General features: G+C 40.2%; 1 protein-coding gene across 2 annotated transcripts in view; it reads left to right on the top strand.

Moving 5' to 3' along the window:
• The window catches only part of COL5A1 (collagen type V alpha 1 chain), a 315,926-nt gene that overhangs the window by 160,839 nt on the left and 137,873 nt on the right, over positions 1-17,214 (top strand). For both annotated transcript variants that reach the window (XM_069069226.1, XM_069069225.1), the window contains exons 10-11: positions 5,194-5,235; positions 5,556-5,618. In XM_069069226.1, coding sequence (XP_068925327.1) covers positions 5,194-5,235; positions 5,556-5,618 — 105 coding nt within the window. The remainder of the gene's footprint in view (positions 1-5,193; positions 5,236-5,555; positions 5,619-17,214) is intronic.

Genomic DNA, 17,214 nt, shown 5'->3' with positions numbered 1-17,214 from the left:
AGGAAGGAAGGAAGGAAGGAAGGAAGGAAGGAAGGAAGGAAGGAAGGGAGGGAGGGAGGGAGGGAGGGAGGGAGGAAGGGAGGGAGAAAGAAAGAAAGAAAGAGAAAGGAGAAAGAAAAAAAGAAAGAGAAAGAAAGAAAAGGGGAAGGAAGGAGTTAGGGAAGAAGAGAGGAAAGAAGGAAGAAAAGAAAGAAAAAAGTAAGGAAAGAATGAAAGAAGCAAGGAAAATAAGCATTTATAAAGGGCCCACTATGTGCTAGGCACTGTGCTAAGTACTTTTTATAATTTGTCTTATTAGATCTTCACAGCAACCTTGGGAGGTAGGTGCTTTTATTCCCCATTTTACAGTTGAGGAAATTGAGGCAGACAGTGATAAAGTGACTTGCCCAGGGTCACACAGCGAGTCAGAGTCTGAGGCCCGATCTGAACTAAGAGCTTTCTGACCCCAGGACCAGTGCTATATCTGCTGTCCTACCCTGGTGCCTCCTGAGATGGAAGCTGGGAAGGCTGAATGAGAAGCTCTCGTCTTGACAGTAACTTATCTGACAAGAAACAAGAATTTCAATCCCCTTATAAAACCAAAATGTGAGGCGCAAAATGTCTGCTTGGCCTTTGGATTTTCCCATTCTCCACTTGCTTTCAGGCTTCTTACAGCGATGGGTGTATTTTCTTTCTCTCTGAAGTCCTTAGAACAAAGATTTTTTAAACGCTGTTGTGTGTCCTGGACACCTTTGGCAGTTTGGTCAAGCCTATAGACCACTTCCCAGAATAATGTTTTTAAATGCATAAAATAAAATACTGGGGATTTTCAAATAAACCAATTATAGTTTTGAGCCTAGCTTAAAGCTGCAGTAAGTATTTTGGAATACCAGTGTTAAAATACAGTTAACAAAAAAAATGTTTTATAAATTTCACAGACCCCCCAAGTTAAATGCTTAAATTAGTTTTTAGCAACCCAGGGCCTAATGTCATGCCTGGTGCCCACCAAGAACTTATAACCCTTATTTGAGTGAACCAAACTCCAGTCATGAAATAGCAGCCCCTCCTGGTCCTGTATGTCTTGTTCCTGCCAGTTATCCTTCCCTGAGGGCTGGACCTTTTTGTAACCCTAAGACTGTGAACTGCTAGACAAACCCATCCTTGGTTTATGTTGAGGTATCCCCTCTCTCCACCCCAGTGACAACTCTGCAGGTTCATGGAAAGTAGCCAGGCCTGTTTGGAGCAGGGGTATGTAAAGAAGCTGAAGAAAATAGTAAAAGGCAAACTGCCCCGTGCTGTCCAATTTGAAAAAATTACAAAGCAAACTCAAGGGATGGGCCTGGAGTGGGGGATAGGGAACTGCAATCAGCTCAAGCAGAAATCATCCCAAAAGAATTTGGCTGGTGACACTAGTTTCAAATATTGGCATCTACTGCCAGAAAGGAAACAAGACAAAATGTTGCTTCTCCCTCTTCTGAGCTGTGTTTGTCACTCACTAGGAAGCTTAGATTTGCTGCAATCTCTTCCCAGTCTGCATTATCTTTGAGAGAACTTGAGCTTGACTTTCAGTTGTTTCCTTGGGGCCCCATTGCTTCCATGAATGGTCAAACTGGATTGGGATATATAATGTAACTAGTAAGGTGTTAAGGATTATCCTGTCCATGGGCAATGAGACTAGGTTCAATCGAAGATTATTGACTTAATGACATCCTATAGGCAAGTCTACATTGGTCCAATTTCTTAGGAAAAGCACCCAGTTTACTTTTATTTGAATTATCCATATAGCTTGTTAGCACTGCGTTTTGAGAAATGTAGATATGACTTCTGGGGAAGGAAATAGAGTAGGGGTGCTAGGGATTCTGGTAGAGTATTCTCCTTTGGGAGTAAAACTAGAGAAAGTGGGAGACGAGTGGATTAGAAGATAGAACTGCAAAAGTAGAAGCAAAAAAAAAGCGTACCTAGAAAATGCATTTCAACTTATTATTATTTTTTTTAATGGCCATCTGGATTCACTTAAGGCAGGGTTTTCCTTCCTCCTTCCCCTGCCTCAGCAATGACTTCTTGAAATGTGGCTCTTCCTTCCCCACCCCCATCCTATTTTCAATGTCCATTGCCTCCTTGGTCAGTCTCATTGGAGGAGATAATGTAAACAGTTAGAATTTATCAACCTGGAGTTTCTCCAGATGTCCCTGAAGTCTCAGCTTCATATAAACAGATGGCTGAATCCTGAGAGATGCCAAGAATGCTTGTATCATGAATTAGCTAATTAGGGCTTTCCCTTATTCCTTCTTCCTTCTCCCCTCCCCACCCCCACCTTTACCATCTCCCCAACCATTTCCCCCACTTCTCCCAGGAACACACATACCTCTAACCTTAGATCTTCCTCTTAAGGGCTTACTCTATTTTGAGTCACACAGCTACCTACTGGATACTGAAGCCAGAGAGTAGCCTCCGTTTTTATAGGTGATATTTTTTAAGGTTTCCCATATAGATGAGGCACCTGGAAGGGCTTTCTGGAAGGCTCTAAGGCTCCTTAAAAGGGCACCCTGCTCAGCTGAGCAGAGGCAAATTTTTGAGAAGCAGGTTGAAGTCAAGGGGCATCGTGTTTCCCAAGGAAAGTCCTCCAGGGATGGGAGGTGTCCTAATTATTTTGTATTTTCAAAAACCTAAAGACTTCAGTCGTCTCTCTGGAATAGAATAGTTGTCTCTTTCCAAGCGTGCCTCTGTCATCTCCAGAGATGGGAAAAGCCACCAGACCCTCTTGGAATTATACTCTCTGCTATTCTTTCCTTGTTTTCTGGTCATTGTTTCTATCAAACATAATCAGAGCTGACTTTTCTGATCCCTTCTAAATGTTTATTTAACTATTAGTTGCTAACTTTCCTTAAGAGCAATTAGCACATCTCAATGGTTGTATTTCTTGAGCTTGCCTATGTATGATCATGTATTTTCAAAATAACATTTTGATATGCTAGGAACCCAAATGGAGACAGCCTTCATCAGGGAAATGAAAAAGCATTAAGCTAGGACCAGAAATATCATTGTAAGGCAATAGGTCAATATTGGTCTCCAGCCTAATAATTTATTAGTTTTGATAATTAACATATGTTTCTCCTATGTGGAGAAGCTTAGTGAGCATTTCTAATTTCTTTCCACACACAATTGCCTTCGAAAAAAGGTCCCAGATCAGTTTCTACAAGATCCCCAAAATTAAACCCTTGGTTCCTTGATCATGTCAACTGATGTAGTAAGATAGCTGCAGTTTCCCTGGATTCTTTCAGTATTTAGTGGTTAGTTTTCCTTGTAATCTCTACTCAATTTCTGAGTCTTTTCATCTGGCATTGTCCTAAGTGGAAGATTGCTTCTTGTTGGAAAGAATGAAGCTGGGATTAATGAAGTTGCTTGGATGAACTTATTCTGTGTACATAATGTGTACAAATATTTCTTTGTGTGTGCATCTGTGTAAACAAAGTGCACATCCCTTTGCAATTCTGTACTGTTGGCTTCTAGATGGAGGCCTGGTGAGCCCTGTTGAGGTGGCTAAGTGGGCATACAGCAAACCTACTAAATAGGGCTTATTATCTGAGATGCCCAGATGTGATTTTTACCCCTTCCCAGGGTAGTTGGAATCTTTTTTATTGATTTAAAATATTCTTCACAAACTTAATAATGCACAACAAGTATTAAAAATAAAAAAAAACTATATATGGAATCAAACCCTTCACTAAATAAAACTAAACTATTTGCATTTTGATCCTAAAAAGGAAGAAGGCAAAAGTAATAATAATCAACATGCTCTAGGTTTCCCTCTTCTTTTCTGTCCATGTACTTCTAAAGTTTTTTTTTGCCATGTTAAATTTTTTTCTTTAATATAGTCAGTGTTCATTATCTTCTAATTTTGCTTTCTTTGCTTGATATCACTTTATGTCTTTCCATATTTCTTTATTTTGTTTATACAAAATACATATTTTGTTTATAGTATTTTTTTCTATTGATATATCACAATTTATTCATTGATTCCCTAGTTGCCATATAAGGCCTCAAACAATCTATCTCTAAATCCAAGTTACTACCTAGGAGAAAATTAGATTATTCATAAAGGACAGGTCTCGATCAAATCACTTTCTTTTCTTTGGTCTCAGTTTCTCCATTTATAACATGAGGGAGTTAGCCTAGATGATTTCTAAGGTCTCTTCCAGTTCTCACATTCTGTTCCAAGGTTCCTTCTAGCATTGGCATTCTACAGTCTAGCATTCTATGGTAAAGTTCCTTCTAGGGCTGCCATTTTATGTTGCAACATTCTATGTTCTAAGGTCCTTCCTAGATCTGATAGTCTTTGCTCTAATGTTCTGTTCTGTAAGATCCCTCCAACAAACATGCTCTAACAAACAGAGCCCCATAGGCCAGAATGCTACTTATTTCTCCTCTCCCTCCTTTGGGCAGGGAGACACAGTCACTCACAGTGACTGAAACCAAACTTATACTATTTCTCCCCTTTCTGCTTTCTATTTCTGGCCCTGAGCCACCATGAAATGACCTTCCCATCAACTCTGACCTCTGAGGAGCCCCTTGTCCTGGGGTAAAGTGTAACCTGATCCCTCAGGCTTCCTTCTCTCCAGGCCTGTGCTAGAGTTCATGGACTGATTTTCATCCTGAAAGGGGAAACAACCCAACTATGAAGAGAGGGTGGGAGGGTGGGAACCAAGGGCTTGGAATGAGACTTGGGGATCTTGTATAAAGACAGATGTGGATTCCTCCGACTCTACAGAAAGACCTCATTTCTCTCTTTGGATTTTAAAGTTTCTTTTTTTTCTACCCCAAAAGGAAACCTACTAGTCTAGTGATTGGAATTCTGCAGATTCATGTTATATAAATGGATTAATATGTGCATAAAAACCATAGAGTAACATTATATTATCCCCCACCTACCGCAGCCCCTTAATTACAGAGACACATGTGGCTAATAACTGCATAGAACTCAGAAGGGGAGACAATGGAAACCACTAGAGACGTCTAAGCATGTGGTTGGGTCGGGGAGATAGAAAGCCCTGGCCTTCAGTTTCCAGAGGCACCCTGAGCCACTGGCATCCACCCATCTGCATTGGTCTCAGAAGCCCCTGGTGGATTGCCTCTTGGAGGTGGATTGGGAGTGTGTGTGTGAAATATGTGTTTTGTGGCTTCCGAATCCCCTATTCTTGTCTGTTTCTTTTTCAGGGAATGCTTATCGAAGGCCCCCCTGGCCCAGAAGGCCCTGCTGTAAGTAGCAAATTGTATCTGTTCTGCTACAATGATGTGTTAGTGAGAATTCTGTTCCTGGTAAAGTGGGGCAAATTGAAGAGAAAGAAATAATGAACTTTAGGAAGCTTGGGTTTCTGTTTCCCGGGGAAGGAGACGAGAAAGGGAAAACTTCATGGGGGTGGGTGGTGCTAACTCTGGCCTTTCTGGGGGAAAAAATAAATAAACTCTAAATTTCTTCCCTCACTGTTCTTTACCGCTGAGGGAATGGGAAAGGGGGCAATATAAGATGTCTAGGTTACAACTGGGTGACATTATCCTTCTTTCATATTATTTGTTAGGGGCTTCCAGGACCTCCGGGGACTGCTGGCCCAACAGGTCAAGTGGGTGATCCTGGAGAGAGGGTAAGTTTGGGTTAACTGTGTTATCTTGGCCTCATTCATTCATTTAATAAACATTTCTTAAGGGAACGGTTCTAAACTCTGGGAAATATTAGAAGATAAATAAGATGCTGTTTCTAACTTTAATAAAGTTCCTAGTCTTGCAGGGGAAATGAGATAGCAGGATGATATGCTGGGCCATCACATGAAAGAAAGATCTCTTGTAGTTGGGGAAATCAGGGAGGCTTCTTGGAAGAGTAGTTTCTTCTGAATAATTCCCCATCCCTGTCTAGGATTGCTTCTCTGCAGTTTTGGGGATAGGCTGGTTCTGCTGGAAAATACTATCCCCAGCCCTGCTTTACTGAGCTTGAATTAGGGCTGACTTGTGAAACCAGAACTGTACCAAGGCAGTGACACAGCCTTAGTTAATACCTACAGAACAGCATTGGGTTGGAAATCACACATCAACTGCCCTACTTTCCTGCATTTAATTCCCCCTACTTCCTTTGGGGAATTTATCATTGGCCCCAATAACTCACTTCATCTCTCTCTGGTTATTAAAAACTCTCATTTCCTGAGCCCCAGGACAAATCAGTACTATTTTTTTCCCCATGTAAATACCTTGAGAGTAAGAGATGAATTTCTAAATCGACTTTTTCCTACCAGTAGAAAAAAAAAGGAAACTAGGTTATCTTGTTATGACATCCCCCATCGTTCCCTCCCACCATGCACACACATCTCCATGTGTCACTTCTCTATAGCACGTTCCTGTAGGTACTAGAAGTAGCCACAATTTAGGTCTGACATCTAGTGGGGCTGAGAAAAACTGCATTATTATGATTTTTTTTCTCTTCACTTCACATGAAGTGCGTGTAGCCAGATTAACAGGTCACAGGGAATCTAATGTACTTTTGATGCCCAAAGGCCTAGACTTTGAGGACCAACTCTTTGAAAGGAATCTGACTGGCCCCATGGTAAGACTTTGGGTGGTATTAAGTCCTTGGTGTCTGAGATCCATACTGAAGATGTTTTGCATTTATTAGAAGCTGTGAATTAGGGTTTGAGGGTTTTTTGAAACCAGGATATAAGTATGTTAAATATTCCTTTGTACAAGATTATGTGCTGGACATTGTGGGGAAGGGAAAAAAAAGATGACTACAATACAAAGCCTGTTCTAAGGGCCTATCGTGTAGGTGAGAAGAAGTGCGTATTCCTGAAAAGACACAGTAACATATAACTGGTACAGACAGTCGAATGTTACAGGACATTCAAGAGGGCAGGCTGCCACAGAGGGCATGATATGTTGTCCTTATCCTTGACAGGATCACACTTTATTTGGAGAAGATGAGACCACAGCTAACAAAAAGCCAAATTATTTAGTCTGGACAATAAATGCTGCTGGAATTCAGAAGGAGAAATTAGTGTGAATGCCAGCTTTATTAGGGAAAGTTTTGTGGAAGAGTTAGGTATGGGTTATGTTCTAGCTAGGCATCATTTCTTACCTAGATTTAATCACTGAAAGGGTGTAACCTGTTAAAGATCTGTTAAAAGCCTTAAAAGGCCAAGATCTCTGGGGCCATCTCCAGTCATCCTGATCTATATCTGGCCACTGGAGCCAGAGGGCTCCAGAGGAGAAAGTGAGGCTGGTGACTTTGTACAACCCTGCCTACCTCACTTAAATCTAATTCACTTGCATGTCATGGCATCAATTCCCTGATGTCATAGTGCTCTTCAAAAATGGAAGGATGGATGGGAAGAAGGGGAGGAACTTTTTTTACAGGAAGGTTCTTATATAGCTACCCAGGCTCTGATAGCAATGCAATTCCGTGTGGAGCAAGCAGTAGAAAGAAAGTTGGCACTGAAGCAAATAGAGCTGAATTCTTATCCCAGCTTTACCATTTACTAACCGTGTGACCTTGGGCAAGTCACCTGACATCTATAGGCTTTAACTTCCTTATCTAAAAAATAAGGAAATTGGACAAGATGACCTCTGAGGTTCCTTCCAGCTTTAAATCTAAGAGCCATATAATCTTATATTTCTCCTCACTTATCTTCTCTGACGGCCAGTTTCCAATCTGGAAGTCTTGAGATCTGGGTAATACATGGCCTTGGGCATTTGACGTAAATGCGTAGTTCTGCGTGGCACTGTCTGCCACGTCAGAGAAAGTGGAGGGCTAGAGCAATCAGCCTTGAAAGACCATCTTTGTCCAACAGCCTGTTCAGATCAACCCACACTTCTCTTGGCTCTGTAGCCTGTTATTGCCAGCCTTCTCCACAGAATTGAGCATCCAGACAAACAAACAAACATCCACAGCAAAGGAACCACAAATTCTGGGTGTAGTTTCTGGTGAGCGTTATAGACCTGCTAGGATTCCCCTCTGTTCCTGCAAAACCAAACTTCTATGCCAGAAGATGTCTGATTATATTAAAGGAACACCTGGGTGAGGGTCTATGTCTCTGAGTTAATTCTGTGCCCCATGAGAGGGGCTAAAGAATGATGGGGACCCTCTGTGACTGAGCATGGGGAGCCCATTTTCCCTTCCCTGTTGGGAAAGCTGTGGAATGATTGAGATATGTTCCCTAATTCTGATCATTAAAGTCTTGAGGATGTCTATCATTGGATTATGAACCTAGGGACCTCAGAGGTCATCCAGGTCAACCCAAGTGACTTGCCCAAGGTCACACAGGTAGTAAGCATTAGAGGGGATTTGAACTTAAGCCATCTGGCCCCAGAGCCAGTCCTCTTTCCACTGTATCATACCTCTTGTGCAGGTGATTGTGATAGAAGGGTGTCTTTTGTTGACTGGAATAGAATTCAAGTTTGAATTCTTGCCAACAATAATCTGGTCTCTGCCTTTGGGGCTGGAGTTTCTGGCAATATGTAGAGGAGGGAGGTGTGAAGCAAAAACACAACACAGGGCCTACTCCAGATGTCTCTCTGGGACTGGTTGTGAAACTGTGAATATGTGTACCTGCATCAAGATGGGCTGTTGCAATACTCCCAATTGGGGCAATTCATTTGGCAAAGGAGCTTCCTAGGCTTATGGTAGTTTACTCAGTCCAGGGGCCAATGAAATAGAGGTCAGGGAATGTTTGTTTGGGTGTATTCCACCCTTCTTAGATAAGAATTCATTTATCATATATTATGTCTATAAGTGTCTATAAACTATAGGTGCTGGGAGACATACAGAGTTTAGCTAGGACATGATCCTTACCCTCATGGAATTCATATTATAGTCTAGCAGAAGGATGAAAAACCAACATAAATAACTAGGATAGACAAGAAGACCTGATAAATACATTAGAGAGTACAGTACAGAATAACATTTGAGGATGAGAGAGAAAGGTTTTTATTGACAGCAGTGTTGTCAGGGAAAGATTGAGACGGCGCGTAAGTTGGGCTTTAAAGGATGACTAGGAATTCAGCAGGGGAAGAGAAGGAGAGAGGACTTACCAAACACGGGAGTACCAGAAGCATGAAAACAGAAGAGCACAGGCGGTGTTCATGTACCAAAGAGTAGCAAAAATCTTCCCAGACCCATAGAGTGTATAGAGAGGGGAGTTTCATGAAAAATGACTAGAAATATAGAGGAAGGAGTATCAAATTGTGGATAGACTTGAATGTCAGGCACAGGGGTTTGAACTTTGTTAGGCAGTAGGGAGCCACTGAAGATTTTTGAGCAGAGGAGTGCCATAATCATTTCTCTGAATTTGAAAAAAAAAATGTAAAAGTTTATTTTAGCAGTGGCATTAGGGATGGATTACAGAGTGAAGAGAGTGGAGGCAGGAAAACCTGTCAGAAAATAATTGCAATAGTCCTTATGGGTAGTGTTCAGGGCTAGTTTTAGAGTGGTAGCAGTAGGAATAAAGAATTGGGGACTGGACCAAGAGAGACTGAATCCATGTTCAGGATAAGAATGCAGTAAATTCCTGAAATGAACCGTACACTCCAACTCACTCTCTAGAGTTAAAATCCTGTATCTTTCAATGGTTTACATTATTTTTTTTCAGTTTTGTCAAACTCTTTATGACCCCATTTGGGGTTTCCTTGACAAAGATACTAGAGTGGTTTGCTATTTCTTTCTCCAGCTTATTTTATAGATGAGGAAACTGAGGCAAACAAAGTTAAGAGACTTGCCAAGGGTCACACAGCTAGTAGGTATCTGAGGCTGTATTTCAGTTCAGGGAGATGAGTCTTCCTGACTCCAGGCCCTGCACTCTATCCACTGTGCCACCTAGCTGCCCCTTGCCTTGTATACCTCATCCTTAACAATTAGGATCCATAACTGACCTTACACCTTGGTATATAATCTCTCCTGCTAGCATTTTCATTTTACCTCTCTCTTCCTTATCATCAACTCCAGTCAAAAAGGTGATATTGAGCTGGCTGTCATCCCTTCTGAGCTGACTTCCTTAACCTTAACCTTGTGGCCAAGAGGAGTTTAAGGATGAAGAACTCTGGTCCCCACATATCTTGACCACCAGTTCCAATTTGGGGCCAGATGACTTTTTCACTGCAATACTGCCTGGAATTGATTCTTTTAGCACTGGTGCAAATCACTAGTGCATTTTCATGGACAAACACTCTAATAGACTTCCCATCTATGAATATTGGCAAAGCAGTTAGCAGAATCTGAAATCATTAGAGCTTTGGGTGTTCACAGATCTGGATGCCAGAATTTGACCACACAATGGCAGTTTGTCTGTCTGCCCCAGTTAATGAACACTGGGAATGCATAAGACCCTGTATTAACCACACCATGGTTCAGGGGGTGGGCTGAAGAGAAAAAGTAATTTCCCAGTGTTAGAGCTCATGGGGAACTAGCCACTGGCAGCCATAACTACCATTAATTAATAATTAATTAAGGAGTTAATTAATAAAAATTCCTGTCTTCAACAGTCTTGTGATTTAGTTGGCAGAGATGAAGCATACACTTATGAAATGGTATAAGCTGTTTGGAAGTTGATTAGAATCCTGAAAATATTGGCCCTGCCCTCCCATCCCCACACATACACTCCCTCAACAAAGTCCAGCTGGAGCAGAATTCTGACTTTGAACGTAACATTAGCATTACTTAGATGGCAACTGAGCATCTTAATAGTGAGTTATTGCCTTCTTGGCCATCCATTTAATAACATACACCAGTTACCAGCAATCTGAAGTAGCGAACAGTCAATTAAATCTTTTTCCCCAAAATGATAGAATTAGAATGAATTTTTTTGTTTTTAAAATGTGAGCACAGTGTTTTTGTAGCTCGCTAGTTCATTGAGTGTTTTAACCATTAAAAAGAATTAAGCTTATTTATCATCTAATTAACTCCTGGGAGATCCAACTGGCATTGGAGAACTGCTATGATGTTACCCTCATGACAGATTTTGGATAACCACCAGAGCTTGTACGTTCCTGGTATATTTAATGTGTTGTGGTTGAAATAATCATGTTCCTAAGTCCTATGAAATCACCGAGAATGACACCTCCCTCCACCCTGCCTATTTCATTCTCTATATGGCATTGACTAGAATTAAACATAAAAGTGTTCTTTCATGAGAAGGAATGCTAGAACCCAGGATCCTCTCAAAAGACATTTCTTATATCCTAGTTATCTGAAGGAAGGAGACATCCCCTACCCAAATGTTTTGTTTAAAATTCCATGAAGAATGAAATAATGTAATTATAATGACCAAACTTAGGCCTAGGTTTGGGATAAGGAAATACACCTTTCTCCTTCCATCAGACAGGTAGGGAGCTATGGGTATTGAATGACTGATAATAGTTGCTACACTGACAGGTAATAGTTGCTACCCTGGTTGATTTCACTAAATTATTTACCTTTATTACAAAGAAAGTTTCATAGGGGTAAAAGGGGTATAGCAGGAAGTGATTTTGATATACAAAAAAAGCATAAAACTTTTTTAACAAGAAGGAAGAAGAACCAAAGGTCCAATGCCCCTTCCCACTGTTGCCATTACATGTATGATCCTGGGCATGTCAGCTAACCTCTGGGCCTCAGTTTCCTGATTGGTAAAATAAAGGTGTTGAACTCAATACCCTCTGAAGTCCTTTCTAGTTCTAAATCTATGACTCCATGATTGTGACTAAAATCTTGTGCCAGGGGTATGCTGGATCCAGCCCTACTGGGACAATTGTTAAATTATCAGTGTGAGAATTTATACCTCAGAAATTTGTAAATGCTATGAATAAGGGCTTGATTTATTGTTTTGTCAATGTCTAGACTTGAGAAAGTAATAGGGGAAATGTTAATAATGCAAAATAAACTTTAAAATGTGTTGTGTGTACACTCCCCCCATCTGGCTATTAAACATATAACAACAACTCCCTACTATTAAATAACTATATACCTGTACTAAGTCATGGGTTGTTTTTTTTCTTTTTTCTTGTGTTTCTTTTTTTTCTTTCTGCCAGTACACCTTCTCTAACAGACCACTCAGGCTGATTGCCAAAGATAGTCAAGTGTAGCAGCCTTTCCTTTGCTCATTGCTATGTGAATTTAGTTATACTGTGGGTGAAATCATATTCTCTGAAATATAATGAATACAGATGGTACATGCCTGATATAGTACAGGGAGCAGATGTAAAGCCCAGTTTCTTTCTCAGACATGAGCTTTATGATAACAAAAAACAACTCCCATTCCTGTCATGCTGTAAGGTTCACGAATATTTTCTGCACAAGTTCTGTGTTGTTATTCCTATTGCACAGATGACAAAACTGAGGCACGGAGTGTCTATAGCAGCCTGCCCAGCATCACACAGTTAATAAGCAGCAAAACCGGGATCTGACCTTGTTAGATCTTCTCCCTCCAAGACCAGTGTTCTTCTCACTGTACTGAGCTGCTTCCTTTATATAAAGGGATCTCAGTGTATAATAAATACCCTTGGTGGCTGGTCTCCCCAGTTTGCTGCTACGAGGTCCTGGAGCTCAGCTTCAAGGCAATTTCAGCATGAAAAGGGGTTGGCTGATTTATGTGCAGTTGGTGTCTGCCATGTACTATATTAGTTTTGAAAATAACCACAGGCTTGTGAGTAACAGTTTATGCTGGGTGAGTAGTATAGAATTCATTTATTTCACTGTGTCTTTACCTCCTGGGAGCAAGCCATGATGGTAAAGTAAATTTGTGGGCTAATAAATGTTCAAGACTTATTTGCAAGGTTATACAAAAACTGTTTTATAAACACATTTATCAGGTTCATACCAAAAATGGTGTCAGAAGATGAGAAATGGTAATATTTCTTATATATCATGCACACATACATATATATGTATATATAATCATATGTATGTATATATAACATTTATGTGGATATATGTATACACATACATGTATAATATACACACGTGCATATACACACACACAGTTCAACACTTCAAGGTTCTTGATTTTACCCAAGTAGATGTTTCTTCCACCATGCAGATCCCAAAACCATTTATGCCTTAACAGATAATTTCAATGAACTGCCCTGATGGGGGGTGGAGGGAAGGGAACCATAATAATCCCTCTTTGGTTGGGCTAATGCTCTAATGGGCCTAGGGCCTCAAAGCCAGAAGGTATCTTAGAGATCATCTAATCTAGATCTCTTATTTTACATATGAGGAAACTGAGACCATTTGAAGGGGAAGTGACTGCCCTAAGGACAAACATCTAGAAGTGGTAGAAGCAGGACTAGAAGGGGTCTTTCTTGATTCTTAGCTCTCTGCTTTCTGCATTCTACAGCACTGTCTGTCAAGCCTAAACTAGTGTAATCCTTGAGCAATATCCATGCAACCTCTCCCTGGGTCTGTATGTGAAGCCTTCCTACTCTAGTTAGACCAGACTATACTCTGTTGGTGCAGCCTTTGAGAATGCAGGGTCATTTCCATCTCATGATAAGCCATTGGAGGAAAACTTTAGTAAGACATAGAAAATATTTATGTCTACTATGTAGACATAAATACATGTGATACATGACATGACATGGCATGGCATGACATAGAGTGTTCCCAAAGCCATAGAATAATAAAATTGAAACACTTGTCCCAAGAAGCTCATTTAACCCCTGAGTAGGTAGGTGTTATTCTGAACTGTGCATATTTCAGGCATCTGCTTGTGGAGAATTTACTTTCATTTTTCCCTAACTCCCTAAGAAAAAAGTTGAGGGAATGGCGTCTGTTTGGTGGGAGGCAAGATGGATAGATTGTGAGAGTTCTGTTGTTTTGTTCTCCAGAGATCACACACAGATGCGCACACAGCTTGATGCAGGAGACTGAGTACTGGGTTTAGGGTCAGAGGACATGAGTTTAGCAGCTCATAGCTGTGTCACCTTGGGTAGGTCCTTTAACTCCCCTGAGTTTTGCTAGTATATGATAGAATATTTTCAAGAACATAAAGCAATGAACTTTTCTAGCAAAGTCTATTAATCAACATATTGTTCAGTAGAGGCCTTTAAGGGGCCTGCTTAATAAATACTTAAATGTTTAATAGCAGTATCTTGGCTATTTCCACAAACAGGAGTGCCTTGGAAAGGGTCTGAGGTGACCTGGAAAGAGGGATGGGTTTTCTGATAAATACAAGATGCCATAGAAAGTAGCATGAACTACATGGACAGGCTCCTCTAATCCCATGATAAAAGTGAATTTAGTAATCCAGTTAGTGGGGGGTGGGGTAGAGTTGGTGCAAATACCATAGCCTCATGGATTTAGAACTAGAAGGGAACTTAGAGGTCATTGGGTCAAATCCCTAGGAAGTTAAGTGATTTTCCCAGAGTCATACAGTTTAGTGGCCGGGCCAGGGTTTAAAACCAGATCCTCTTACTTCCTGTCTGAATAATCTTTCTATTTTTGTTGTTCAGTAGTCTTTCAGCCATGTCCAACTCTTTGTGACCCCATTTGGGGTTTTCTGGGCAAAGATACTGGAGTGGTTTGTCATTTTCTTCTCCAGCTCATTTTACAGATAAGGAAACTGAGGCTAACAAGGCTAAGTAACCTGCTGAGGGTCACATAGCTAGTAAATGTCTGAGGCTGGATTTGAACTTAGGAAGATGAGTCTTCCTGACTTCAGGCCTGGACCTCTATCCACTACATGACCTAGCACACATTTTCTACCCCTTTAGTTGGGGGCATTTAGGTTTACTTCTTATTGTCTCACGAGTTTCATGTAAATGAGGCCATTGGAATTTCAGATTTATGCCTATGTGGGAACAACACTATAAAATAATTTTTTTTAAGTACAGGCATTTTGAAAACTTTTAGAAAGCTTTATTATTTCTATTTTCCTCACTTCTGATTCTTTCCTGTGGTAAAGGTAGAATGTATCAAGATAAAGGCTTCTGTGAGAGATTTGAAGTTATTTTCACCACAGCCATTATGAGTCAATGTTCAGAGTTTTGTTCATCAACCTGTTCTAAATCCTAGACTGTGAGGCTCATGCTTTTTCATTTCATCCTGATTTTAAGATAAAGACTTGCTTGTTTAATTTCAAATATTTTGCAGCAAATTACTGTTGTGTCTGCCCTCTGACATCTACCCTACATAGCCACATTCAGTCCAATAATCTCTTTCCTAGTCTTCAGGAAAATCATTTTGTTATTTAAATACAAAATTTTTCTTTTATTTGCAAGATACCTTTTTCCTTCTTTGGAGAGCTTCATTGTGTGTATGTGTGTGTGTGTGTGTGTTTGTGTGTGTGTGTGGTATGGTGTACATGAATGAAAGATGCAAGCCATGTTACGCAACTGCTTAAAAACAAACAAACAAAAAACCAGTGTGTTTGACCAAGGACACCGAGTTAAGGTAGTGATTTGGGAACCAATCTATCAAATGCTAAATTTTAAGAAGAAGTTTTTTGTGTGAGAAGAGGCCAGCTCGAATTATTTATTGTGCCTTTAATCCAGTAGCTGGAACTGACTTATGTACCTATCAACTCCTCATCAGCTAAGTCGGAAAGTCCCATATGTCTGACTTGAGCTAAGTAAACAGTGTGAGAGCCATATCATGGGCCCATTTTCACAGTAGTCTTGAAAAATGGATAGGCTGGTTTGAAATGCAGCCTCTGTCTTACAGCTCAGGGGACTGTACTTTATGCAGATAAATCATTGGGCTCTTTTAAGGTCTGTTGTTCATTTTTCTCAAGCTATGTTACTGTTTCAGGTCAATTCAGTTCAATTCAACAAGCATTTATTAAATTCCTTCACTGATGAAATTACAAGCATAACCCTCAAATGTGCCAGGCGCTGTGCTGAGTGCTGGGAATGAAAAGACAAAATGAACCACAGCCTCTGCTCTTAAGAAGCTTACATCCTTTAGATGATAACATTTGAGGAAGAAGTGTGCGTTGACAAGGGAGGAAAGCCAGAAAAGCTTTCCAGAGGAGTAGCCCTTGAACTGTGCCTTCAAGGAAGCTGAGAATCCTAAGAGGCAGAGATAAACAGGAAGTGATTTCCAAGCATTGGGAATAGGCAGCCTGCCTGAGGTAAGGCGCAGTGGTAGGAGATGGAATCCTAAATTTAGGAAAAGGGAACAAACATTTATTAAGCACCTACTAGGTACCAAACGCTGAGCTAAACACTTTATAAACATTATTTCATTTGAACTTCACCTGGAAGGTAGGGACTATCATACTCCCATTTTGTAGTTGAGGAAACTGAAATTAAATGACTTGCCTAGGGTCACACAGCTAGTGAGTGTCTGTGACTGGATTTGAACAAGTGGGTCAGTTTGACTGGAAATCAGAGTATGAGAAGACGAATAATGTTCAGTAAGCCCGGAACCATAAATTGGCACCACATTGTAAAGGGTTTTTATTACCAAACTAAAGAATTTATATTTTATCTTTAAGATAATTAGGAACTACTGAAAATGCTTAAGCAGGGGAAGAACATGATTAGGTTTGTGTGCTAGGATGGTTATTTTATGGGTCTGAGTGAGAATAGATTCAAGAAAGGAGAAACTGGAAAAAAGGAGACCAATTAAACTATTTTGTATCAGGACTGAAATATTATTTTTTTTCTGCTAGATTTATCTTCTCATTGGTAAAAGTTTCCAAAATTAACATCCCAGAAGAATTGTTCCAAATCTGGAATGATTACTCTTCCTCATGAATCACTTAAGAGAGCACTTATAGTTGTGTTTATACCACCTTTATTTTCTTTAAAAAACAAAATAGTAGAGTGAGGAAAGCATTGGTGAATTTCAGATCTGCCTTTCACTATGGCACACTTCTCAAGGTTCTGATAACATGTGCAAAAACTTTGAGAGAATGCATTTATATGTATGAACTTGTACCTGCTCACCCGTGTTCACACACACACACACACACAGCCTTACACAGCATTATTTCTCCTTACTGAAACAGTGGAGTCTACTATTTTGAAGAAAAATTATTAGAAAGTTACTTATACTATTCATAGTTAGTAGTGATTTTTTTCCCTCCATCTCCCCTTCCCTTTCTTTCCTCCCTCCTTCCCTCTCTCCCTTCCTCCTTTCCTTTTCTTTTCCTTCTTTCCTTCTTTCTTTCTTTTTTCTTTCTTTCTTTCTTTCTTTCTTTCTTTCTTTCTTTCTTTCTTTCTTTCTTTCTTTCTTTCTTTCTTTCTTTCTTTCTTTCTTTCTTTCTTTCTCTCTCTCTCTCT

The sequence above is a fragment of the Petaurus breviceps genome, unplaced genomic scaffold, assembly GCF_028583685.1.
Source record: "Petaurus breviceps papuanus isolate PSGF00001 unplaced genomic scaffold, PetGlider_PUasm1.0 90779, whole genome shotgun sequence".
Taxonomy (NCBI): domain Eukaryota; kingdom Metazoa; phylum Chordata; class Mammalia; order Diprotodontia; family Petauridae; genus Petaurus; species Petaurus breviceps.
Note: the sequence above shows the minus strand (reverse complement) of the source record. Positions and strands in the feature narration are given on the sequence as shown.